General features: G+C 51.5%; 4 protein-coding genes across 4 annotated transcripts; 1 reads left to right on the forward strand and 3 right to left on the reverse strand.

The window, feature by feature from the left end:
- Nucleotides 1-421: 421 nt before the first annotated feature.
- ColSpa_00394 (putative isomerase YraM) lies at nucleotides 422-1,213 on the reverse strand (the record flags this gene model as incomplete). Its single annotated transcript, XM_049266606.1, has 1 exon — nucleotides 422-1,213. The coding sequence occupies one exon, from the start codon at nucleotides 1,211-1,213 to the stop codon at nucleotides 422-424; it is 792 nt and encodes a 263-aa protein (XP_049122563.1).
- Nucleotides 1,214-3,460: 2,247 nt separating this feature from the next.
- Nucleotides 3,461-5,512, forward strand: ColSpa_00395 (pyrimidine pathway regulatory protein 1; the record flags this gene model as incomplete). Its single annotated transcript, XM_049266607.1, has 2 exons — nucleotides 3,461-3,625; nucleotides 3,668-5,512. The coding sequence occupies 2 exons, from the start codon at nucleotides 3,461-3,463 to the stop codon at nucleotides 5,510-5,512; spliced, it is 2,010 nt and encodes a 669-aa protein (XP_049122564.1).
- A 333-nt stretch (nucleotides 5,513-5,845) lies between these two features.
- ColSpa_00396 (chitin deacetylase ARB_04768) lies at nucleotides 5,846-7,078 on the reverse strand (the record flags this gene model as incomplete). The annotated part of the gene is made up of 2 exons (XM_049266608.1): nucleotides 5,846-6,514; nucleotides 6,569-7,078. The coding sequence occupies 2 exons, from the start codon at nucleotides 7,076-7,078 to the stop codon at nucleotides 5,846-5,848; spliced, it is 1,179 nt and encodes a 392-aa protein (XP_049122565.1).
- A 9,522-nt stretch (nucleotides 7,079-16,600) lies between these two features.
- On the reverse strand, nucleotides 16,601-18,167 carry ColSpa_00397 (uncharacterized protein; the record flags this gene model as incomplete). The annotated part of the gene is made up of 2 exons (XM_049266609.1): nucleotides 16,601-17,479; nucleotides 17,532-18,167. 2 exons carry the CDS (start codon nucleotides 18,165-18,167, stop codon nucleotides 16,601-16,603), a joined length of 1,515 nt encoding a protein of 504 aa, XP_049122566.1.
- Between the last annotated feature and the right edge of the window lie 7,549 nt (nucleotides 18,168-25,716).

Genomic DNA, 25,716 nt, shown 5'->3' on the forward strand with positions numbered 1-25,716 from the left:
GCTGATAAACTAAAACCTTTTGTATTGCTTTTTCGAATACAATGTAACAAAATTTCTTTCAGGGAATCGTCTAATTGATGTGTCAAACAGAGCTATGCTACAGAGTCGATCGCGTCACTCTTGACACTCAATGACACTTCAAGAGCGATTGTTTTACAACTGCGATCAAAATAAAAGTAAGAGGAGAGTATTTGGGGCATGATTACTGGAGAATTTATGAAACATTAAGAAACTAGCTAATCAATTTTGCTCATAAATAACAGTCTACCGCTATTCAATGGCAAGGAGAAGTCCATACATGGTCCATGACTGAGGTTGTATGTACGCTGAGGTTAGCAGTGAGTAAAGAATTTAGCGTCAATATCAGGTTCGAAGCGAGTCCACTGCTAGTCTTGGATATAAGCAATCACCTGAAAAACGATTATTTCCAGAAAACCTTTCCTTCCATAAGTCTGCGAGCAGTTCTGTAAACGGTGGCAGACTGAAGCGCACCTTCGCTATCGTAGTCTGCGGCAACATCCAAGGTTCCGCTAGCATGGCGAATTGTAATGTCGCCATTAGTATCAGACCCCATCTTCACACACTCGGAGACGATCGTGCCACTTGCAGTAGCCGCTGCCGCTGCCGCCAACGCGACAGTGACAGGTATGGCCTTGTGTGGTTGACCCACTGACATTGCTCGCGCCACCAGCGTGTTATCCTTTGAGTCGTCTGGCGCTGACACTATAGCAATCTTGGGTACGCTTCCTGGAATGTTCTCCTCCGAATCTGCAAGGCCCATTTTCAATCCGGCAACGCGGCGAATCTTGTCGAGCGTCTGTCCCAAAGTAGGATGATTCTCGATTTCCTGTGGGCTGATGGCGCCGTCGACGCCCAGCTCATCCGAACTGACGAAGCAGCAGGGGTTGCCGGCATCGATACAAGTAACACTCAATCCTTCGATTCGATCGACTTTGGAGCCGGTTGGGAAAAGTGTTCCAGTGCGAGATCCGGCTGGGTTGAGGAACTTGAGCTGCACCCTCGCCGCCGTCCCTGCCACACCATCGATGGGAAAATGACCATGGTCCGCAGCTTCTTTGCCATCGAGGGGAAAGGTGGATTCAATGACCTTTTTAGTGTTGGTATTGAACACGCGTACTGTTGCCTCCTTGGCTCCCTGGGATACGTCGACGAGACCAGAGTTCACAGCATAGGGTCCAACAGCCGCGCTCATGTTGCCGCAGTTACTGGAGTAATCAACATTGGTGTTTTTGATTCCGAGCGAGACGAAAGTGTAGTCGACATCGGCGTTTGGTCGCGAGCTCTTCCCGATTACGCAGACTTTTGACAGGCTAGAGATGCCTCCGCCCATCCCACCCAGTTGCGGCCATATGGATCGGGGCTACCGATGCTTCCAAGAAAAATCTCATTCCACTTTGAATGGTCTGAGGGCAGATCGTCTTGATGAAAGATTATCGCACGAGACGTGCCACCTCTGTAATATGCCGCCGGGAGACCGCTCTGGAGCCTCAGTTGCACTGTATGCTTGACATGTGAAAGCCCAGTCGGCCGGGAGTAAGTTGTGAACGCGGTCGATGTAGAGGGCGTAAGCTGCCGGGCAAACTTGCAACCAAAACCGTGAGACGATGCCATATTCACTCAAATGGATTTCTAGAATTTGAGCGCGCTGTCCTTGGAGCTGTTCCCAACTTCACCGAGGTTTAAGTGGTTGAAACGGCGGAGCTTGGCCGGCTCGGACCAATTCCGACAAAATCCTCCCTTGAAAGAAACAGCGCCGGATAATCCCGAAGACAGCAAAGAGCCTCAATTTAGTTCCTCGTGACAACACAGGCAAAGTTGAATGAACTGGGCTCGCCTATATTCCGAGCACGGAGAGGGGTACTTCAAGCTTGACTGGTGCTTGTATCTGTATCACTTTCCAAGCAGATTGTCGTCAAATGTGTCATCATTGCCCATAAAACCGCTTCGGATTCGTAACAAATGTCCTCGTCCAAATGTCTTCAGCCCTCATCCATTTTCGAACGATTTCGACAAGCCGGCCATCGTCGATGTCTCTAAAGCTTTCAACCGCATAGATGCCCCGAATTATTCGGTCTTTCCCCTCGCCAGTGTGAGGCCAGTCACTGCCCCAGACCAGGCGATCAGGGACAGTCTCCGCCAAAGTCCTGATGATCGGCTCCAAGTCACCGTACCCAGACTCCTGCAAGTTTGAAAGTCGATAAAACCCGGACAGTTTGATGATGATTTTCGATGCTTTTGCGAGTTTGATTAAAGACTCAAAGCCCGCTTGGTCTCTGGGATCGATAGTACTCTGGGTGGCTGGATCTAAGTGAAGTTTAGAAAGGCCACGTATTCCGCCTATGTGGTCGGCAATGACTTCAACTGGCAGGGTAGATATTGTCTCATACAGATCTGACTGAGTCATCAGCGAATCTCGTGCGCCATGTCTTCGTACTTTGAGCTCACCATCCCATGTTGATCCTGCGCAGAACAACTGAATCCTCCAGCCGGGAAGATATCGGATCCGGGCAGCAGTCTTCACAATTGCCCTTCGAAGGTCGTCAACATCAATGCTGTGACCATCCGCCTGCTTGTTGATTCTAAGACCCCTAATGCCACATTCATGCAATGCACGGAGCTTCTCGTCTTTAACATTGTCAATGTTCACAACCGCGATGCCGCGGACCATTTGACTCCCGCTTTCGCGCAGTCGCTTCATTGACTGCAGCAAAACAGTATTGTCAGTGCCGTATGGTGACGGCTGGACGAGGACGATGTTTAAAGTATGTCCTTGTGCGAGGTCCGAACTGAACCCTAACAGTTGCTGTAATGTTGCCTGGGCTGGCGTGTACGACCTTGAGGACGAGAAGGGTCCGATTGTTGAGTCGAACACGTGAACATGAGTGTCCCAGCCGTCCGGCGAGAGCGTCATCCTTAGGAATTCGGCAACGAAACGCTGGGGCGACGAGAGACGCAGCTATCAAATGTAAGCGCCTAGTTCCATGCTCGGTTTACTGCTGACTCAACAAGTTGCTGTGTGCGTTCGGGTGAGCGACGTCCAAAGTCTGGAGGATGGGCATTCAATGGTGAACAGTGATTTTTCACGTTCTGTATGCTTCAAACAGTGCCTCTGCTTGATCTTGTCGCAATCATGCTGCGGCGAAGCGTCTCCTCTTCAGACTGTGGATGACTGATGGGACTACCAGAGAGCCCGAACAGAAAGGACCCACACGAGCAAAGTCCATTGCGCCATCGGGATTTCTCCGGAACCGTGCTCCACACCCTCCGATCGGATGCATCCGACGGCTAGAGTCCGAATTTCTCTTCAATCTCATCGCTCGCGAAGACCTTCAGTGCAGACTCCGGTAAGTCGCAACGATCAGTTTCAACTCCACTGGGGTTATCAAACTCAACAAGGAGGAAGGTGAATGGGCTAAAAATAACAATAGTTTCCATAAACATGGCCGAAGCCACCTGCGGGGAGGGTGTCTCCCCGGCGTCGTCTCCGACCCATGTCGACCAATCCTCGACGCTGCGGCCCGGGACCCATTCAAGGCCGAATCACCGACGGGGCCTCAAGAGAGGCATCGCCGCTTGCGAGAGGTGTCGGAAAAGAAAGCAAAAGGTACGCATCCCATGCCCGATGTTGACACCGTCCCACTGACAGGGGTTCCGGCTACAGTGCGATGGCCAGCTGCCGATCTGCGGACAGTGCTCCGCGATAGGCACGTCATGCGTGCCCTCGGAGCGTTATCTTGTACGGATTGCGAACCCGGACTGCGAGTGTGATCGCCTCCGGAACCAGGTGGAGAGTCTTATCAAACAGCTCGAGGCGTTGACGGCTTCGGCCGCTGGCGGGCCTGTCGATTCCGATCTTCTGCGGGCGCCCCTATCGGAGAATGGCAGAAGCTCAACTGCTGCGCCGGCCGGCGAATCTCGGCAACTCCCTTTTACGAGGAATGCGACGTGCAACGCACACATCGACCGTCTACTTCGTCCCACATTTCCCGGGGGTCGGGCGTCGAGGAGTGGCGAAGATAACCTCCTGAACAGTCCATCACGGCTATGGGATGGTGTATCAACCGTGACGACCCCCGAATGCACAACCAATAATGTAGATCCGGGCCTGGAGTATAAGAGTAACCTGGTTGGGGAGTTTTTCAGTCGCCGGTGGCCACAGTTTCCGGTACTGCATAAGCCGACGTTCTTCGAGCAGCACTTCCTACCATTCTCCCGAGGCGAGACACTCAGTCAGCTATGTTTATTTCAGGTCAACATTGTACTGGCCATCGCAGCGTCGGAAAAGGGCCGCAATAATGAGCGGCACCGCAGGCTCCAGGAAGAGTTCTTTCAATCTGCCGCAGGCGCGCTTGGAGGTGTTCTGGCCGCTGAGGACTTTGACTGCGTCCAAAGCCTCCTCCTCCTCTGCATTTACGGCAGTAACGAGCCGCAGTCCGTAAACCTGTGGTGCGCCACCGGGCTAGCTCTTCGGCTCGCTATCGGCATGAACTTGCACCGCCGTGAGGCGATCGCCGCAAAGGAGCCTCTGGAGGCAGAAATGCACAAGCGACTCTTCTGGTGCGTCTACACAATGGACAGGAGCATCTCAATGTCCCTCGGCCTGCCGCTCGGGATCCAAGACGCCGACATCACAATGCCGCTTCCCCTCCCCCTCTCAGACGACATCCTGGCCAACCCGGACCAAAACACCCAGCTCATTCTCGGACTCACCGTCAACGACCTCTCGACATTCCTCCACATTATCGAGCTGCGCCGCATCAACGCCGATATCTACAGATATCTCCATTCAGCGGGTGACACGAACCTAGCCGGGACCAATATCGACGTCATCCGCGTCCAACACCACACCAGACTGAACCAGTGGCTCGTCTCCGCACCGCGCTATCTTGTCCCGGCTTCGATGCACCAGACGCCGGAGTGGTTCCAAATCGCGTACCATCAGGCAATCATGAATCTCTACCGGCCATCGCATGCCTCGCCAATCAGCACGGTGGACGCTCTGCGCCACTGCGCGGACTCGTCGATCAGTCTAATAAGCTGCTATGGCGCATTGTACGCCAAAAACAAGGTCACCTACACATTCGTCGCCCTCACCTCTCTGTTCATGGCCGGGGTTACGATGCTTTACTCGTTACGGGCCAGCGCTGCTCTACGGCAGGAGCTAACGCGAGGGGTCGTGGAGTCCAACATCAGGTCCTGCACGACTCTCCTCCACAACATCTCTCATGGCGGAGCCGTCGTCGAGCGCAGCGTGGAGATCATCGAAAGGTTAGGGAGAGCGACGCTGGTCTTCTTCGACTGCGTGCCAGATCCTGCGAACAACCAGGTTGACACGGAGTTCATGTCCTGGTTTGGGTTGAAAGGCCATGGGCATCATCTGCTGGACCAGAGTCCAGCGCAGCCCACGCCGAGCGCTGACATACCGTGGAATGACTTGTTCGAGCATGGGTTTGATCTTGGGAGCATTTACTGTGGTGATATGCTTGTATGAACTGCGTGAGGTAATAAGGCGATCCAACGGAGTGTTCCAGAGAACCCTTGCCACTTGTAAGAAAGATGAATACAATGTCATCATCAAGGATTGTAAAATAAAATGCTTTTGAATTCCGAATGATCAATGCCGCTATTTATGCATGTGTGTCCACTACACATCAACTCGACTACGTGGGTGGCGTGGTATCATGTGTTCATCTCGTCTCCGTCTTAACATTCGATTCTCCTCGATTCGGCCGAGTCCAAAATTAAGATTACCCAAAATATTACAAGAATGTTACGTTTCCACCCCAGTATGGGGTGTTTGGCGTGTGACTCGGACTTGAGGCGGTCAAATCATCATGGCCCATGCCAGAACACCAGCGAGAGCACCACCGGCAGACAAGATGGCACGGCCGGCGGCATTGACCTCGACGATAGTGTTGGTGCTGGTGGGTCTCGGAGTAGCGGTCGTACCGGTAGGTGTCACGGGGATGCCGATGTTGGCGCCGCCGTCGACGGTCCGGGTGGCGGTAGGAGGGCTGGCGCCGGTCGAGGTGGGACTCTCAGTCTCCGTCTCAGGCTCCTCGGTCTCGGAAGCGGTCTTGCCAGTCACAGAAGGCTTCGCTGTTTCCGATTCAGTCGTCGAGGCCGTGGCCTGGGTCTCCGTGGTGGATGTGGTCTCCTTGGTAGATGTAGTGGCGGGGGCCACAGACTTGCTGGTCGTTGTGGGCTTAGGCTCCTCCTTGCCACTCCAGGGCTCACCGCTTTTGGGGTCGCGGTACCAGTTGGAAACTGGGTCACCAAGACACTCGCCTATTGTAGTGAACTCGAAGCCCTTCTCCTTAGCAACGTCGATCATGTATTGAACGAAGCCGTTGACGGTGAAGGTGTGGATATCGTGGGACAGCGCAATGAAGGAGGAGCTAGCGGGGGTTGCCGAGTTGATAGCACTGGAGTAGGTCTGCTTGGAGTTGGCGCCGTCGTCAACCCAATCCTTCGTGTCGAGATTATAGTCGGTCTGTCATGAAATATCAGTGCGTGGACGACGGGGCGAGGTAGTAGCACAACATACAACGTGGTAGGACAGATCATTGAGAGTAGAGGTACACTTGTCATCACAGTGAGTGTAGGGCGGGCGGAAGTAGGTGGGCACCATGCCGAGAGTCTTGGCGAAGATCTCTTCGTTCTTGAGAAGCTCCTCAACCTGCTGATCACGGGAGATTGTGTTGAAATCCTTGTGGCTCCACGAGTGGCTGCCGAGCTGGTGGCCGGCGCCTAGCATGCGCTTGAGAAGAGGGGTGTAAGCCGAGTTGGCGATGCCGTTGTTGCCGTTCGTGCCGACTAGGAAGAATGTAGCCTTAATGTTGCCGTTCTTCTCAAGGGTATCAAGAACCTTCTCAGTGTACTCTCCGGGGCCATCATCGAACGTCAAGGCAACCTTGCCGTTGACGGTGCAGTGGGTGATGTCGACGCCATACGGGACGTTCCCAAATCGAGGACGATCCATGTCTCTGGTGGTGAAGGCGGACGATGACTCCAAGGGAACGGCCGTTGCCAGTTCGCCAGAGGCCACCATGGCCATGAGGATAGGAAGTGAGTGTACTCTGATAAGCATCTTGACTGGTAGTGCGGTGTGAAAGCGAGTGACTTGAGGTGGACGGACGAGCTATCGTGGGATCGGGTTTAAGGTTATGGGAGAGGGATACACTTATATCCAGCCAGCAACGCCAAGTCGAAACCCACAAGCCTTCTGGGGGGCATAAAAAGCCCCGGAGAAAAGATGAAATGAGAGTCTGAGGCTAACCCGCCGAGCGGTGCGGGGGGAGGGCTGGGGAGGAGGTGGTCGCAGGCGCCGCGCCCTGCCCATGTGCCGCGTCCGACGGCGGCGGCCGGGTTCTCGGGCGACATGGGGTGGCAGGCATCTCATTAGCACTGACCTTTTCTCGATGGCTCCGTAAATAGGGGGACCAAAAGCAAGGAGGATCGTGCTGTACGAGTAGCCTGTCTTGCAACTCGCAAGGTTGAGTGCCAATGGCTTGATGTCGCAAGAAAGAGGCGGCAATGTGTCGATCCACCAGGGCCAGCACGGGACGTCCACAAGAGTAGAGCCTTTTGCGGGGATGCTGTCACCAACAAGCAGAGAGCGTACGGCTGCGGTCGCTGCTCGACTGGCAATGGGATCGTCACATAGGACTCAGACAAAGAAGAAATGAGAGCCAAGAAGGTTATGTTAGTTGTTAGTCAGAGTTTATGGCCTTGGTCTCCGAAATCCTCGCGTGGTGCCCCTGACTTGAACAGGTGAAGGGGACAATACGAGCATTGGCAATCCCAAGTGACTGGACGTCAAGATTGCAGTCCCGATGGTGTGCGCCCGAAGCACTTGGCAAGCAGGAGTTTGGGTTCCTTTTCCTGAACCCATAATAGCATATGGACTTGTACCGTTTGGGAGAGTCGTGGGCAGACATTTTGGCCCGGGTGGGGGAGGGACTTTGATGTACGACCAACGACAATGGCCTCTCTCGTACATGGGGGGCGCGGCGGGTGCGGCGTAGGTCACAACAGAGAGAGATGGTTGGATATCCTGCGTGCTCCAACCCCCTGCACAAGCATAGAGCAGGCAGGACCAGCTGGCTTTGACCTTTGGGGTTCTGGCGATGTCATCCGGCAATGGTTTGTTCCCCTCCTTCCGAGGGGGTGTGCCGGGGGCCGATCTTGGTTGCATTAGGGCCGTATGAAAGGGGACTGATGCAAGGGACGCGGCGCCTTTGATTGGCCGTCAGCATCAGCCATCTCTGCGAAGCACTGCCTCTCGTTGCGCACCGTTGTCTTAGGGAAGGGTGGCGCTCCCTTTGCGACCTAGACAGCTTGGTGTTAAGTAGGCTAGAAGAGCAGCGTGGTTTCTCGACGCTGTGCTTCCTGCGCGTTCGGACAATCAAGGAGGAAAATGGGAGATTGACTAGGAGACTGATTCGGATGGGCAAAAGCTTAGAGGAGCACGGGGCGGCGTCGGCGTGGCTGGTGCCCGTCTCAGTCTCATCTCGTTTGGGCTCTTGACGGCGCCGTTGGTTTTTGGCTCGGATTGAGTTGAGACGAACGATTAATTAGCGCCTTTGTTCCATTGCTTCGTTTTCTCACGAGAGTTTGTTTTTGTCACTGTCGGTCGGTCGGTTGCTCCTTGGATCGGATGGCGCGCTGATCTCTCGTCAGTTTCTGCCTCGTCTATTCCTCATCTCCGACGCGCATTCCCTGCTGCAATGCTGCTGCAACCAATGCTGTGCCATACGAACTGGGCCCCTCAGTGGACGAACTGCAACAAATTGCACGAGTCCTGCGTGATGCATGTCCATTGCTGCCCCAGGAATCGGCCCCGCCGTTTGGTCTCTGGTGTCGTGTCGAGCATACGCCCCGGCCTCTTTGCTCTTGTCGCGGTCTCGAATGGACAAGTGGGTGGGTATAATGGCCGAGTCTTGCCAATTGCATGTTGTTTTCAGGTCTTGTCCCACGTCAGATTGATTGGGGTGGATGGGACTGCGCTCGCATTGGCCGCCTCGGCGACGACCATCCAGATCCAACAAGGAGAAAGATGACCAGACTGAGCTTTTCCGGCACCGAGGGTAGGCAGACATTCAGAGGCAGTGTCGCATTTCCACCTCCACGGATCCGACTGGTTTCATCAGCCTTACGCGAATGAGCGCACCAATACCAGGGGAGGGAAGTAGAAAGGAAGGAAGGGAGGAAGGAATGCGGCTGCCTGGCAGCTGTTTCCTCTTTCCCTGCGCCGCGCAATGGAGGAAGGTGATGCGCTACTCGCTCTTTTCGCTCCTTCCTCGCCCTCACACAGGTTCTGTCCTCCTACCATCGAACTACAAACTACCTACACCGTGATTATCCAATAGCGCGCAGCACATGCATATTGGTGTTCAGTTCGAGGCAGGCGCCACCACAGTCCCTTTTACTCAGTCTTCCCACCTTCCCCCTCCCTACCCTACAAATGTAAATCGATGAAACTCAGTGCGAGCTGGCGATGCGCCGCACTGGCTTGTGTTTACACATTCTCCGGCCTCGAGGATGCATGCAGCCAACGCTGCGCTGCGCTTTGCTGCACTCTCTCTTCCGAGCCAAGACTCTCGTTTTTCACAGACCTCTGACCCTCGACAAGGGGACCAAGGCAGTCTAACGAGCCCTGTATGGCCTTAGCAGCGCGGTCACGGCGCTTGGCGAAAGACAGGGGATTCGGCTGACTGCAGCGACAATAAATACATGTCTGGCCTGTTTTCCGACTGTGCGCCCGTAACAAAAGTCTAAAAGGTAAGGCCATATTTCAGGAACATGGGAACACGGTTCCGCTGAGGAGGCAAGGCTAAGGCCCGCTTATTGCTTATTCTTGTCTTATGTTCGATTCGTTTCCCGTGCGCCAGACTCAGTGCATCTTCTTCGGATGCGTCCCGAGGCACAGCCGTGGCAACCGCACTGAGCTGATGAAAACAAGGCCGTTCGGCTTGTCTGTCCTCAGCCTATCCCTCCCTTTCCCCTGTCCTTGTTTGTTTAGGACTTTCAAAGCGATCTATGTAACACCCGCAACCAGACGAAGCGCGCCTATGGGCTCCATCGCGAAAAGTCCCAATACTCACCAAGGCTGTATCATCTCATCCATCAGGGCATTCGCCTCTCAGCTCTCAAAACTGCGCCTCACTGCAGATCACTATCCCCACGACTTGACCTGAGAAGGTAGCCAGAAACCTCGTAGCCTTAGATGGTAACAAATTTGTTCCGTCGGCATTGATTCACTTCTGTGCCGCTGGTACGGAGGAGCCCGTCAAAAGCTTTGGCCCAGAATGCCAAGACCAACCCCTGCCACCACCAGGGGGGTGTTGCAGGGGGTCACTAGGGCCCCTGCTGAAGCCACTTTTAGTCATCATCGCGAGCATCAAAAAGCATCAATTTGAGGCTGTATTTTCGTTGCTTCGGGGCAATATAGGTGCCTCACAGCGATATCTGCCAGCTTGCCGACCCTCCTTATACTCGTTTCCTCCTTCAAGGGCAATGATAGCTTCAATATGAGCCGGTATCCGCTCTATCCAAGCCTGGATTTGCTCTTGCGATAATGCTGCCCAGCAGTCTTGCCATGCCTTCACTGCTGCTGCCCGATTTCTTGGTGCGCCTTTTCTTGTTGTGAATCGCTTCATCCAGGGCCAGCAAGGCTCGATAGGGTTAAGATCTGGGCTGTTGCCACACCAGAAGAGCTTCTCGATTGAATAGGCCGAATAGGTATAGTGGATATAGTGGTGATCGTGCGAAGGGGCCTTATCCTCTTGGACGATAGTGCTAGGCGGGCACTCTTTAGCAACAAACGGGAAGAGCTTTGGAAGCAGAATTTCCTTCTGGTAGCGATACCAGTCGATTCCCCCTTTGCCCCCACGGCTCAACTTCCCATTATGGGCATTCTAGCGCCAAGCAGGTTTGTGGCCTGGGATTTGCTGGAGACGAAGCCGATTCATCCCATTTGCTAGCTCCTATTCGAGACGCTTGACTGGCTCTAGCTCCCTGTTGAGACGCTCAACCTCTTCAGCAGCAGCCTTCTTCTCAGTAGCAGACTCAGTTGCCTAGCAATGGCAAGGGCCCTTCTTGTCGTACGTAAAACAGGCCCAGAACATGAACTCAGAGTATCCCTTCCATCGCCCACGAATACAAGACTTCGTATAGGCCTCATATGCCCGTCGCCATAAGCGGTAACTGCCACGGCGGTGGTTTAGTACAACAGATGTCTCATCAGACTAGACGACCTTCTTCCAATCCTCTAGTGTCCAGTGGCGATGAGCAAGACACCAGTTTAGCCTTTGTTGCTTTATCTGGGCTGTAAGGCCAGGCTTCCTTGTTGGTTTGGTTTTTCGAAAGCCAGCATGGCAAAGGATCCGATAGACAGTTGAGGCCGAGATATCGATGCCTTGCTCACTTTGAATTTCGCTAGTAATATCAGTACACGTTTTTTCCCTGCCGTAACGGTCTCGGTAAACCTTGCTGACGACGATATCGGTAACAGTCTTTGTTGCCTTTTTAGGCCGGCCAGGCTGAGGGGCATCGTTGATATACTCGGGTCGTAGGGTAAAGGTAGCTGCCGTAGGGTCAAACCTATGCTTTTTGGCGCGTAGCAGGATATTATTGACTGTACGCTTAGGGATTCCTAGTCCTTGGGCTACCTCGTTAGTAGTCTTGCCACCTAGCCGGCTTCGCAGGGCCAGAATTACTGCCCTTGTTGGGGGATCTGTTCGAGCCATAATAGAGGAAAAAGGTAGGTACGGCGATAGTCAGAAGATCGTTGTTTTTATCGTTGTTAATAGCAAGTTAGCGGTGAAGTTGTTAGCAAAGTGCCGGCGGTGAAATTGGCCAGGGCCCGAGGCAGGAAGAAAGTGAAAAGGACGCTAGCAGAAATGGCCTATTTCTATTGGCCAGATTGGAACTATAGTGGGGCAAGTGGTCTTGGCATTCTGGGCCAAACTTTTTGACGGGCTCCTCCGTACACGTTGGGGCAAATTGCTCCATCTCGCCTGTGGAAAAACAAGCAAGCTAGCAACCGCACGTCTCCGCTGGATCATTGACTTCTCAAGGAGCACAGCAAAAAAGCTTGTCTGACTTTTACCCATGACTTCTGCCGCGCCAGTGTACGCGTTACCTCGGGGCGAAATTGAGACAGCTCGCCGAGGATACAGTGGTAGGTGCATGGGTATGAAATGAGTGATGTCCTTGTCTCCCTCGCTGGGCGATCCTGCATCTTATCTGAACTGCCCTGATGATACGAGACGCAATGGCGCAGTTGCTCCGCACAGACGAGTGAAGCCTATCGCGGGAGCCTATGCCAAAATGACATGATCCAGGACTTGCAGTTGGATGAATCCACGAGCCGGTGGCGGCTGCGCGTCTACGGAATCATGCATGAATGCGTTCCGGTCCAACGTCTCCGAGGCGCCGACACAGCCTCATCTCACCACTTCCTTCGGGCCAATACTATACCACTCCCAACCTTGCGTCGTAATTCCCCACGAAACTGCCAAGTTCTGCAGACTTTCAGCCATCACACTCACCCTTCATCACGCGGCAACCGTTGGCCAATTTGTTCTGGTTCAGACGACAGCCTGCTGAACGTTGGATCCTAGTTGCTATTTATGGCAAGTTACTGCTTACTTGATATTAGCTGCGACTGCCGAGGCCGTACAGGTCGTCACCGAGGCGGCGTCATGCTTCCTCAGACTGATTGAAACAGCCGCTCCGATACGCATGCGCCCCGGGAAACCTGTCCGAGTAAAAGATGTTGGCTTGCTTGGCTGCATAAGCCGCCACTCATTCTCTTGACTTTATTGAGGCGATCCTGCTGCCGAAATGTTAGAGCGAATTGTTTACTAATCATACAATGACAATGTTCATGCCGCCGAGGTCGGTCCGGGGAACGAAGCACATGGTAATCAGATGGTATGGAACTTGCAGATGAGCGATGATCGGTCTCTTGTTTACTGTCAACTCTTGTGGCCTGATCCTCTAAAGCCTTGACCAATGCAGCGGAATCTGCCTCCTCAAGGTCCAACACGAAGTTAGAGATACTGGTGGTGGATTTCTCCGTTCACGAATCCCGAGTCCAAGACACTGATGTCGAAGCCTTGCGGTAAGTGGAGTGTACATAATTGCCTGAAGAATATAGGGTTGGCAATCCCCCCCCGAACCAAGCATATGGGACGTCATGTCTGTCAAACAGAGTCTCGGTGAGAAGATTCCCAGGCTGCTTTCCCACATAGCGCAGCTTTGGCTGGAGAGGGTCTACTCACACAATGGCGATTTAATCAAGCTCCTACCAAAGACTTCAAGTTCCTTGCGCAGATGGCGTTGTCAGGTCAAATACACGGTTGTGGATCCAGTAACACTTTCCCCCGTTGTAACGCATGAGAATTGTGAAAAGGGGCTCATGAGATCTTGGCTGGCTCTTGGGTAAACAATACTGCAATTATGTAATTGAAGATAAAAAAACGAAGGTATGGGGTATACCCTCCACCAACTGCTACACACCGTCAACCTGACTAAGATTTTGCGCAATTCCCCTGACCGTCAGTAGTGTTTGTCATTCCTGCCGGCGCTGAGAGTAAATATAAGGCATCCTGCTTGCGTACTCCCGCCGATCCCACCGTTGTCACCTGCACCAAGGTTGATGAGCACGACCCAGCCCGTCGGAAAACACGAAAATATGACGTGCCAAACTTACAATGTTTAAAGTTGTTGGTCATGATCTCGACGCACGACGGCCCATCCGGGCCCAGCGGGAACCCAATGTCTTGGAAATCCTGCTCCGTGCGGCAGTCAGCGCGCCAGTGGACCTTGTAGTCCTGGAACACGCGCATGTGGTCCTTGTAGCGCCAGCGCCAGGCGTGCCTAGGGTGGTCTTCGACGTCGTCGACGATCGTGAGGGTGTCGCGCGCGACGTCCGACTCGCAGAAGCGCTCGGCGCCCTTTTCGACCGCGTCGCGGTGGACGTCCGGGTGATCCTTGAACTTTGGGTTGTCTGGATAATGGCAGTCTATGGAAAACAGCTCGAAGGCTGCTTTTTCATGGGGGTATAGGGCAGGTGAAGATGGAGGGTGACGGGAGAGCGAGATGCGGCTGGATCGTGGGCCGACAGAAAGGTCTCCTACTGATCTCGTTCTGCCGGAATGGTTGTGATAGGGTCGAGGGCCGAGGCTGTGGTCTTCAATCATGTTGGTTTTACCACGAAGGTTGTCGGTAGAACTCGGAGCGAGGATGAGAGGTCCACGCTCAAGGTTGACGCCGACGCTTTCCCTCACGGCGAGGGCTGCGAGAACGAATATTGCCAGCGAAAGACTGGGTGAGAAATAAAACATGATGTCACTTCTACAGTACGATGGAAACGATACCAAACGAAAGCCTTCAGGGCGAGATGAACATTCCGCGGTAAAATACTTGGTTTTTCTGTCTAGTTTGGGCGGTGTTCTTTGTTGTGCGAAGAAGTGCGCCCAAGGGGTCAAGGGTTTGCTCTATGTCTTTATGTGGAAGCATACGGCCGATGCGGATGCCCCCTTAAGTTATACGGTGACAAGTCCCGCATATGATCAGGCCATTCATTTGACCTGTTCCTCTCACCCTCGTTGTTCGACTGACAATGCCACCGCATAATCACCCAAGATAAAATTAACTCCTTAAGGCTATTGCACGACCTGCCCACCCCCTACAGCATGGAGGCGAAGTTCAAGATACTGTTGGACAATGAAATTTGACTGTCAATAGCCCGCCATTTGACATGTTGACCCGTTCTGTCTTACTTTTACGGATTTTTCACTTGCAAAGCTGACACTAGGTTAAGACTTCAGTCACAGTTGTAGTCCCGTGGTACAGGGCGGTAACAAACCAAGAGCTAAATGCTTGGAGAGCTTTCTATGTCGTTGATGTGCAGTATCTTCCGGCAGCCGAGTCCGCTTTCTCTAGATGTACCCGAAAACTATTCTTATGTAACTCTTTTACTAACCGCCTGAATGGCTTTCGTATCGTTAGGTCCTGTACATGATCGCCTTCACTTGGAAAGGCGATCGGGCCGATACTCATGCTTGTTCGCCCAATGGGTAATGACACGGAAGGAGCACGTCCGGTGTTGGCAGAGAAGGACTGTATTTGAGAAAGAGGGAAAACAGCAGTATCCTCTGGACGGAGAGGTTGTCGTACTACCCTTTCACCACAAAGATGCCGGAAAGGGTCCACATGATGCAGCACAAAGGGCAGCAGCCTTTCGGAATGCGGAGGTACATACCTACGCGGCTCTATATGCCTGCGATTTGGTTATCCGATCTTTGCAAGCAAATGTAGTCAAGAGTAGATAAGCTAAGCCAATTGCTTTTACAAATCGGGTTGACGTCGTTGTTAAAGAGAACGAGTAAGTGGCGTAAAGCGAATGCCAGTCGTAACATTATCGAGGGGGTATTCCCTGAATCCATCTCAACAAGTCCTAAAGCATCACCCATAGATCCTACCCTCTCTTCCTGACGCCCGTTGTCCCCAGGCTCTCTGAACTTGGCGGCCAGCTTACCATTGCTGTTATCCCCCTTTCCCGCCGATGACCCAGCCAGCTGCCCGGTCCTAATGATAGATTATGTCGTTTGGACCCGCTCTGTTCGAGAGTAGGAGGTACTTGAGGCCTCGAGCTTTGCGGCCGTCGTCAGGCCGGCCCCGTGCATTTATCCTGTGGTCCTGCCTTCACATTTTCAACCTTTCGGGTGTAGGTTATCGACTAGTGGTACGACCAGTGTGTGTCATGTATTCCAAAAGGGAGTTTTCGTGTTATGGAGACATTATGCGTACTCCGAGAAGCCCGATTGATTGTTACGTCACCGGTTATTGATATGATATGGTCGCGAGAAGCCCGGGACTGCCTGTGATCCTTGCGCAAACTGACAAAACTCGGCCACTTGCCTTCAGCAAATGATGCCTGGCCGTCAGTTGTCTTTTTCAGGTGATTTGAGAAGGGTGACTGTGCTTCACGCTGGGCCAATAAAAAGGCAATGCAAAAAGCCGTTTACTGGCTGACAGATCAAGATGCATCGCGTTGCGTTTCGTAAGCTAGTGAACCATCAGCAACCAGTGGCCACGATGAAGGGAAATTTTACGTCTGTTTGGGACACGAAGTTCTTTGCCATTTTTGTATTATACTAGTAACAAGTTACTTGGTACGCAGGACTGGCACAAATTTAGCTTAAGGCTCGCTGTTAACGATTAATATAGATAGTCATATCAGGGGGCATTTCCGTGTATTTCCGAGATCACGGCTCGCGATATCACGCTGTAGCATTGGTAAAAAGTCACAGACAGTTTGTGGGAACTAGCCTTGACGAAGTAAACGAAACTATCGGGTATAACTAACACAGATGACCTCCCATATGCTCGCTGTCGATCAGCATAAAAACGATGCCTTTGTTTGGTAATAGAGAGACAAATGAAAAGCTGTAAACAAAGGCTGGCTATTAGCAGTCTCAACCAACATTCGTGATCTCGCCTCTTTGTGACCTCAAGTTCTACTTGACTTCCGGTCGCCCAATCCTTGCGGTTAAATTATGGAACGTCACATGCTTCCGACACTCTGCGCCCGTTCTTTCCCAATGGTATCGATTGAGTGTGGCCTGTCAGTGGCTTTCCTGCCCCCAGGTTGACTCTCAACCTCAACGACAACCGTGGTCACCGTCTCCATTTGGATGCCTTCCATATTCCCGCCGCGTCTTCTTAAAGACTCCTGACTGATACTTCGATGGGCGCCGCTGCGGCGACGGTCTCGCTTCGTGTCAGCTCCACGGCGTCCCTTGCGGAACAACTTCCAAAGCCAACCACCAGTGCCCTCGTCAGAGGTCAAGTTCTGTGGGGTGCTCCCAGCGCCCTGGACCCAGACCATGTTTCCATATCGGCGGTTAGCGGGCGTGCGCATGAAGGCAAACGTCTCAAGACCCGTCTCTTCGTAGTCCGGTGATGCGTTGAAGATAATGACGTGACGTGTGGTGGAAAAGAGAAGCACATCAAGCCAGCCGTTGGAGGCAATCATGGCGCCGGCAAGGCAGAAGTATTCCAACGGAATCTGTTTTCCAGCCATCGTGATGACACGACCCAGCGCCAAGGGCGCAGTGCAGAGAATATAAATTATGGGGTAAATCAGGAAGGCCGGATGGTGCCCAGCGTTGCTCGGGGTTTCTGCTGGTGCGTCTCCGTAAGAGCTCTGTGTGGGTTCTGACTGAGAGAGGTGATGTTTGTGGCTGAGTTTACGACCACGATTGCTCTTGGAATCAGATGATGTAGTGTTATTGGAGGAGGATGGGAGTTGAAGAGAAGAGTCGGTGCGGCGAATATGGTTAAAGATGAGGATGTAGAGGACGGCGGTGACAAAGAAGGACACAAACATCCACAGATAGTGGAGGTAGAGACGCATTGCCTCGTAGCGTACATTGACCCAGCACTGCCCAGATATTAGTTTACATCTACGTTGACATCGACAAGAAATGACTTACCCAGGCAGCGGCCCGGACATACAGACCGCCATCAGCCGCCCCGTTATTTGTGATGATGATGCCAACCACCGCTAGGGCGTATATGAAGAACCACACTGAGCCGACCATGGTCCAGAAAGCCCATGTAGGCAATTTGTAGTCTCGGACAACTGATAGGTACGTGTGCACAGCAATTGTGGTAATGAAGGCGCTGGACGCCAAATCACCCGTTGAGATGAACCAGCCCTGCGCCCAGCACGTCGTACTCCCAACGACTATGGCGTTCTTGCTCAACCAGGATGCGTTGAGAAGGAAAGCAAGAGACTGCTGGATATCGGCCAGAAGCAGGTTGTAGATGAGCATGAGAAACTGATTCGGTGCGTCTCTCTTTGCGCTGTTTTCTTTGCCGCCCGCGGGGTACAATGTCTCTGGAAGACCCATCTCCTCGGCCAGAACGGTGTCAGCGTTCAGCTCGTCCGTCATACGCTGCGGCCGTCCGGGCGCCGGCGCAAAGTACCATTTGATCAGCCTGTACGTTAGGACGAAGAACAGAGCCGTTGTTGAGATAAAGGAGAGGAAGCCGAAGAAGGAGACGGCTGTGAGACCCCGATGGAGGACGTCGGGGAGTGGCGCAAGGGTCTGGCTTTGGGGGTCCATGGTGGGCGTTCGGCGGCGACAAAGCGCCGGGTGGCGTTCGGGTGTGGAACGGGTTGGATTATAAGGTTCGCCGTCGAACGACGTGTGGTTACCGAGTTGTCATTCAATCCCCTTGCCAACGAGCTTCCTTTGGAAAGCTGGGTTTCTGGTTGCAACGGAAGACAAAGTTTGGGTAACTTGTCCCAGGGACGATGCAGACAGTGGCTACAGGCGAGATGATAAATGGCCGACGATTGCTTTTGATTTCTGAGGCGGACCAGACCAAACTATGGAGCCAAGGCGACGATTGTCAAGACCCTGCCCCTGGCAAGCACTTAGTTTAGTGTACACCAAATGTTGTCAACAACCCCAACTCACAGGGGGAGCTGTTCTGCAACAGACTGACTAAGGGCAAGGGCTATGTCGCCAAAGATCTCTTCCAGATGAATTCGAGGAACATGGGCAATGTCAGAATGGCCATAGGTTCCACCTACCGCAAAGAGCGATTACGACCGGGGACCCGGATATTTCTCCCATCAGGGGATGGTTCCATTGCGCTGGAGGAGAAGGGGAAGTGAGGGGCGATTTCCCGACTATTTTATCTGGGGAAGGAGCTGCAGTGTGGGTGATGTTTACTCAAATAAGATGCTAAGTTCAATGGCCAATTGCCCAGCTGTGGCAAACTTTCCATGGCATCCGTACAGACCGCAACAAGAGCCAGCATCACAAATACTGACGTCAAAAGATTGACGTGTTCTAGAATAAGCTTCTACGAATCTAGCAAAGATTTGTGTTCCGGTGTAGCACATCAGGCGCAGCAGCCTAGACTCTTCCTGTCCTTCATTTCACTAGGGGCTGCAAACCTGTGAAGGTGAACTTGAACAGGGGCGCCAGGGCAAGCAGAGAAGGTGGCTGCCACGAGGGCTGGCTGAGCTAGAGCTTAACGAACCGGTGCTAAACGACTAGGCCAAACCTTAGCTGTGCCAAGGAGACATCATGATTGGTGCGTTCGGAGTCGTCTGCCAGGGGAATAAACCATCATGGCCGCCCGGCATTGATCACCGAGATGGTCATAATGGGCTACTAGCATCAGCTCAGGGATTTCTTCGCTGAGACGAGCGAGGCTGGGTCGTTCCAATGGTGCGATGCCGACGAGCTGGCACTTCTCATACGGAGTTGCACATTGCTATTTTACGACCCCTGCTGTTTGCAATGTGGTGCCTGTCTCCAAGCTCGTCGCACTTGTTCAGCTCAGTTCCCACATCCCACGTTGTGGATACATGCGCTAGGCTCAAGCTGGTCACCTTTAACGAGAATCGAACGCACTAGGCCTCGACGGCGGCATCTGACTGTTCTTGGCTTTCACACGGATGCTCCTCTGGATCGTTTCGACAGCTGTTCTCACCTTCTTAGCAAGATGACGAATCGGTCGATGACCGTTGGCCCTAATGAGATGAGGAGTGACAAAAAAACTGTGACGAGATATCCGATTGCAGGCTCTCAACGTGGTGTCCAGGGTCCCTCTCTGAGGCGTTCAAACGTTGGGTCCGGCATTTGGAATGATGCGATTGACCGCCGAGAAGGTGGCGTCGCCGCTACCTCTCGACTTCCAATCCGTCAGATTTGACCGATCTCAAGCTATTGGAGAAAAGAAAGAATATTGTGTGCCGCTTGAATGACTGCCAACACCCTCCAACAACCTTCCAGAGTCTTCCGTGTGAGATCCAAAGGGGCCTTAGTTGAGACAAAGTATTGCGTAACAAACCGTCGGACCCGTGAACGTAATCAACTGTTCTCGACTCCGTGTCCGTCGGGCAGACCGCATATCATGGGTTCAGTGAGTGGAGTCAGGACTCATAATTTGCTAGCTTTACAGCTCTGTACGGCCGTAGGAGACTCGTCTGTGACCTTACATCCTTGGAAAAATAATTACCATGAGATCAGTCGGGTCATGTTGCATCCTCCCTAAGCCATGCAGCGGTTCGTGACTTCCGGGCTCCGGGATTTAAAAAGATGATATCAGCATCTAATTGCCACGATTACTGGTGCGAATGAAGGAAATGGGTCTCTAGCCTTGTGTGAGGTTCCGGATTGCGATTCGTTATCCATCGGCCCCTGGCGAAGCCCCCTGACCTGGGAGCTTGCAGGGGCAAAGTGTCAAGGCTCGAGCTGTCGCAAGTAGGCTAAGGCCCAGTTACGTTAGCTCCTCGTAAGTTAGCGTCCAGCCGCACTGCAGGGGACATACCCGATCAGCTGACCGCTCGCAGTGCATTCTCAGAATGATCATTGCAGCCTGAATGGTGATAATTTTTGGGAATAATTCTGAGGCAGCGAGGAGAAGACCTAGCTTGGGCCCGACAGCGCGACGTGCCAATGCTGGCAGAGAATGACGCCGGCAGCAAACCCAAGTGTACTGTGTCCGACTGAGACTGCTATCAGCTCGTGATACATACTAAGTCCGATTGCCTGGGCTGCTTAAAGTTGCGGTAGCAAACGTCATCCAGCCAATGGCACCGACAGCTAATCCGCAGATTTTACTTCTGAAGCCCGAAATTCAAGCAGTTATATCGTAGGAAAGCCAGCTGCCAAAGAATTCCTGCTTCGGAACTCTCGTACTTTATAGGGCAAGCGGCTGAACCTGCAAGATGAACGCATTCTAGTACCGTCGGTCGGTAAAGTAGACCGGTGCCGCCCAGTTTGAATACAAAAATGCTTAAAAGCTCCATTTTTGAGATGTACTATCAATCGGATATGTAAGATAGACAGCTCACTAGTTGCCTGAAACTAAGAAAGACCACATTGGAATTAGAGCGGTGATAGATTTCCATCAGGGATTGATCTTCGGAATGAAGTTAACCGTGATGACATGGGAAAGACCAATCTAATGAAACTGCTTGTGAGGCCTATCGGAAAGACAATCGACTTATATCATACTACTAAGTATGTAGAATCTGTATACTTTTAGCAGCCTTCTCAGACAGGGACTAGCACTTAATTTATATTCAGTGTGTATCTCTGTTGATGGCTTTCGACAATTCAGTTTAAGTGATTGTCGTGATTATACCAAAGTCCTTGTTAAATCGTATCATAGTGCCGTGCCTAATTGTAATGGGAAAACTCTTATCCTCAGCGTTCTCTTGACGCTGAAATCAAGCCGTTTGTTATTGAGTAACGTTCAGGCTTTATGGTCAGGAGGCCCGAGGGCCACCCTGGAGTGATATTCATTCGCTAGTAAAAGCACGTGCATCTCGTATACCGTGCAATATTTTCGGGTGGTTTTGTCCACTTGGCATGTTGGCATCGTACGAACCACTGGATTGCCGATCTTTTAGCATCTAGCTGAGAGACCGCTCTGGAATCAGAAAGTTCATACTCCTTGTGCCACGGACGCTCCGTCCGTGTCGCATGTTCCTAAGCAGTAGAAACGCCATGCATTACGCATTGTAATCATGAGCGGAAACCGTTAAGATCCTAGGACTCGGTTAGATCGGCAGGATAAGTGAGGACATAAAAAGCGCATGTAATCCCGCGGCATTGTGCTGGATCTGCCCCAATGTTTACATGCGTTCTTGTAGCAACAGTGCAACACTTCGGTCTCTCAACTTTGGACAAGTGTGAAAAGCGCCATATCTCATTCTTCTAAGAAAGCCAAGCAGACAAATATAAGCCGGGGTATTTAGGGCCGAGAACCCCCTAGACACTTCATGGAGCGACTTATGCTCGTTACGAATGCCAGTTAAGGAAATTGACTACCCGCGGCCTATTGACTGTAATTCGGTATTATTACCCAGGTGCCAATAATTGCCCTCAGAACTGTTAATTCAAATGTGATGGTGCTTGGTTTTCCACAGTTTAAACCGCACAGAAGTCCTTGAGATCTCGACGGCCTCGTGGTTAAAACAGGCGGGCGGCAGCTGTGAGCGTCTGACTTGAAGGTGTCGAACACATGGTAGAAAGGGCCGGCAGTTGTGCGCAACGCCTTTAAAAGAAGATATGGCACTTTGGCGCTTAACCATTCATACCTTGTTGTAACCATAACTGCATCACGGTCATGCCGTGACTAGATTGGGCGTTGACATCGACATATAACCCTGGACAGGGTTTCAAAGTTTCTCTCTTGTACGGTTACGAGATGCGTAAAGCATGGGGCCCTGACAAGATCGAGTGTGGTAGCCGGCAGTATCGCTGGAAATCTCGCTGGATTAGCTTAGCACGGATACTACCGACGAGGCAACATAGTCCCCTATTGTTACCAGATACATTTGTCACACTCCGCGATCTTCCTAAATGTGGGTTGTACGCTCTACTGAGTATAACTATGTTTTGGTGTAAAAGTATGTCGGTAATATCCCACATCCCGAACATGCGGGCGTTCCATAGGCCGAAACATGCCGTTGAGGTAGAACTGACAGTGGTGACCCGGGACGCTCGAGTGGAGCGCAGGCACCAATGGAACCTGTGCGGCCAATATTGACAGGAAGCTAGCGTTATCTAGTTCTTGACTGTGGGAGACATTCGTATGCCAAAAGCTCTCAGTCAGATCCCCAGTGGCGTAAATTTGGCATGAAGTGACATGAAGAATCAGTATCGTACAAATGGCTTCCGGCTGGCTAGACTTATAATTCGATCAAAGTGTGTAACTCAAAACCGAGTCAGGTCAACAACCCAAAGCAGAGCGCAAGACTTGGTACACAACGAAAGCCGCTTAGTTGGGGTACTAAAAAGGCATCGCCTCAAACTTAAAAACTTCGCCTAACGATTTTGTTTGTTATGGCTGCCAGGCGGGTTCTACTTATATCAGCCAGTTCAGTTACCATAACTGTACAATTCGAAGCTTCTGATCTCTCATTATTCGGTCTGTGGTACTGAGACAAAGTTATGACAACGACCTGCACCTGCACAAGAACGAGGGTACTTCACGACAATATTTCGGCGCATTGGTCGAGATGGACGACATCGACACAGCATCTAGCGGAAAATCAAGCGACCCAGCACGGCAACCGCACCTGGAGCAAGTCATCAGTATGCTTTTTTTTACCAGTCACGGTCTGCTTGCTGGCCTATTTGTTACGTAATAACATCTATTCCGAATGAAGATCAATTATTTGGGCCTAACAATTCGTCATTGAAGGCCATCAATGGTCAGCTCTTAGAAAGTGGCGCCCTTTACCCTGGGCCAGATGGCGTAAGACAAACACAAAGCCTTTTTGTTCTGCATGGTAATCATGTTGACATCCTTTAGTTGTATTGTTTATCTTCCTATCTTCTTTTTTATTTGCCTTCGGGTCTTGGATCTTCCATCTTGTTCCTCGCCGAACTTCGGATGAACTCCTTTTCATGCTCGACAGCGGGAATACTGTACCTCAGTGCGTACGTCGTAATCAAGGTTGGTATTTGCGCTGAACCAAATCATCAAAAGCAAAACTGACGATAGCTTAGGCAGTGAGTTCTTGTCATATAAGCCACCAGAAATGGTTCAGTCTGATACTCCAAGTAGCTTGTCTATCTGTTCATGGTTGAAAAAACGGTAAAGCAACAAGCTACATAACATTTTTAACGTGAAGTTTACGTGGATGATAGCACATTATCCGAAGAAACACCAAACGCCGTCTAAGATCCAAGCTGTACGTATTCAACACGTTTGTAATGCTAGGTATGTTACTGTCCAATAAACATCAACAAACTCACATTCTAACTGCCCCTTGTCAGTGATCTATGGTTGCATCACATTGCTCAATCTCACGTCGTCAGTATCATTTCGCGTGTATGCGACCTTCTGAAGACTAATGTGTGTATTCCTAGTCACGGATCACATTACGAAGACAACAAAAATACTTGCATCATCGGATTGGAAAGGGATGTTTTACTACCAGTCGTCTGCTTTGATGCAGTCGCCAATATATACCTGACCTCACTGTTCTTGGTGCCATTATTGAGTAAGGTCTTCTAAGCTGCCGATTTCGTTTCGTTTCGTAGCTCTAATACGAATTTAGAAATGCACTCTATTCAAGTATCGATCATGAAGCCTTGGACAGTGATTGATCACACGAGACAACTTTCGCGAATGCCGCCAAACGTCAAGTTGCGAAGGTTGGCGCTTCGAACCTTTGCCGGCGGAACGATTGGCCTTCTTATTAGTGTCGCGTATCTATACCCTAATATTTGGTCTGCAATCCCTTTAGTAACAAACTTGACAGTAATCTTTCAGTGTTGATGGCGCTAGAAGGAGAAGTAGTTTGGCTTTGTTTGACGTGCTGTAACATAGACAGTAAGTCCAACTGCCAAATTGGCGCTTGACGTGGCGACTGCCTAGTGCCGAATATAGTCCTGATACGTATCCAGTTCTTATCACAACAATACTTATTCAATGGATTAACTCCAGCGTCAAGGCGACACCGGAGCACTCCCTCGAGCTATCACCGGTTCCTAAAGCTCCTCCGCCATCACCATCGACAGCACCGAAAGTAACCTTGGATTGTAATAATAAAAAGCTTTATGTGAAATGAAGAATAGATATCAGGCTTAAAAGGCAACACTGAAACATTGAACAACGACAAGAGAGTCCTGCCAAAGAATCCGTGCATACGCCAGACTCTATCTATAGAAATGGTTCTGAAACGCAGTTGCGCTCCCCATTGGAATGGTCATTTGTCACACGTAGAGAAATACCTGCAGGCAAATTGTGTTTAGTGCATTTTGTGAAGTTTTGCTAGTACATTGTGCATGGTTATATCAACGATAATCCGCATGTGGCGTTTAGTCTCAGAAAGGTTCTTTTTCCTTTTGTTTTGGGAGGGGGGGTTTGGTCAACACTACTTCGTTAACGACAGGATCTCTCACTAATTCGAAGGAAAACTCACTTAACACTGCATTTCACTCAAAAAGAGGGCTTTAGGCCAAAAATTTTTATTACAATTATTATGCGGGAAGTCATCGTCGTATCATATGGGGCGTATGTCTTGGCACCTGTTGACAGAGTGTCCGCCTCTCCGATCAAAACATACACTCGGCCCAACAGCCGCCGACTCAGTCAGTGCCTACGCCTCAAAAGAATAGGAAAGACAGACAAAGTTGTTTTAAGCCAAGTAGAAAAGGAATGATTCGCTTCAGCTGAAACTATCATAGGGCTGGAACAAATTACCGCGTTTTATTATCACTGATGCCGAAAAGCCTAGGAGATGCGTATAGGCTTCTGACAGGGTTCTTCCCACTGGACCTTACCCTGAAGGCACCCACAAGAATACACCGCAGGTTTGGGAGAATAAAGAAGGCAACCACCGGCGGTGTTTTCTCGAAGGCGTGTGCACGAGTAAGATCGATGGCTGGAATATTGGTCGTACAAATTAGTGATGGGAGATCACGTGGGGATGAACAAAAGCATCTGCGAGTGACCAGCGCTGTGGCAAAAAGCTACCCCGCTAGACTCCGGCCGGTCTAGACTTTACAGCGTTGCTGCTCCTCATCTACTGTAGGATAGCCAACTCCTTGCCATCGACTATCAAATGTCACCCAATACCCTTCTTTGCAATCAACATACCCGGACCGGCAGATTCGAGTTTCACTAGCACCC

Source organism: Colletotrichum spaethianum, assembly GCF_022836535.1.
Source record: "Colletotrichum spaethianum MAFF 239500 DNA, contig01, whole genome shotgun sequence".
Lineage (NCBI taxonomy): Eukaryota > Fungi > Ascomycota > Sordariomycetes > Glomerellales > Glomerellaceae > Colletotrichum > Colletotrichum spaethianum.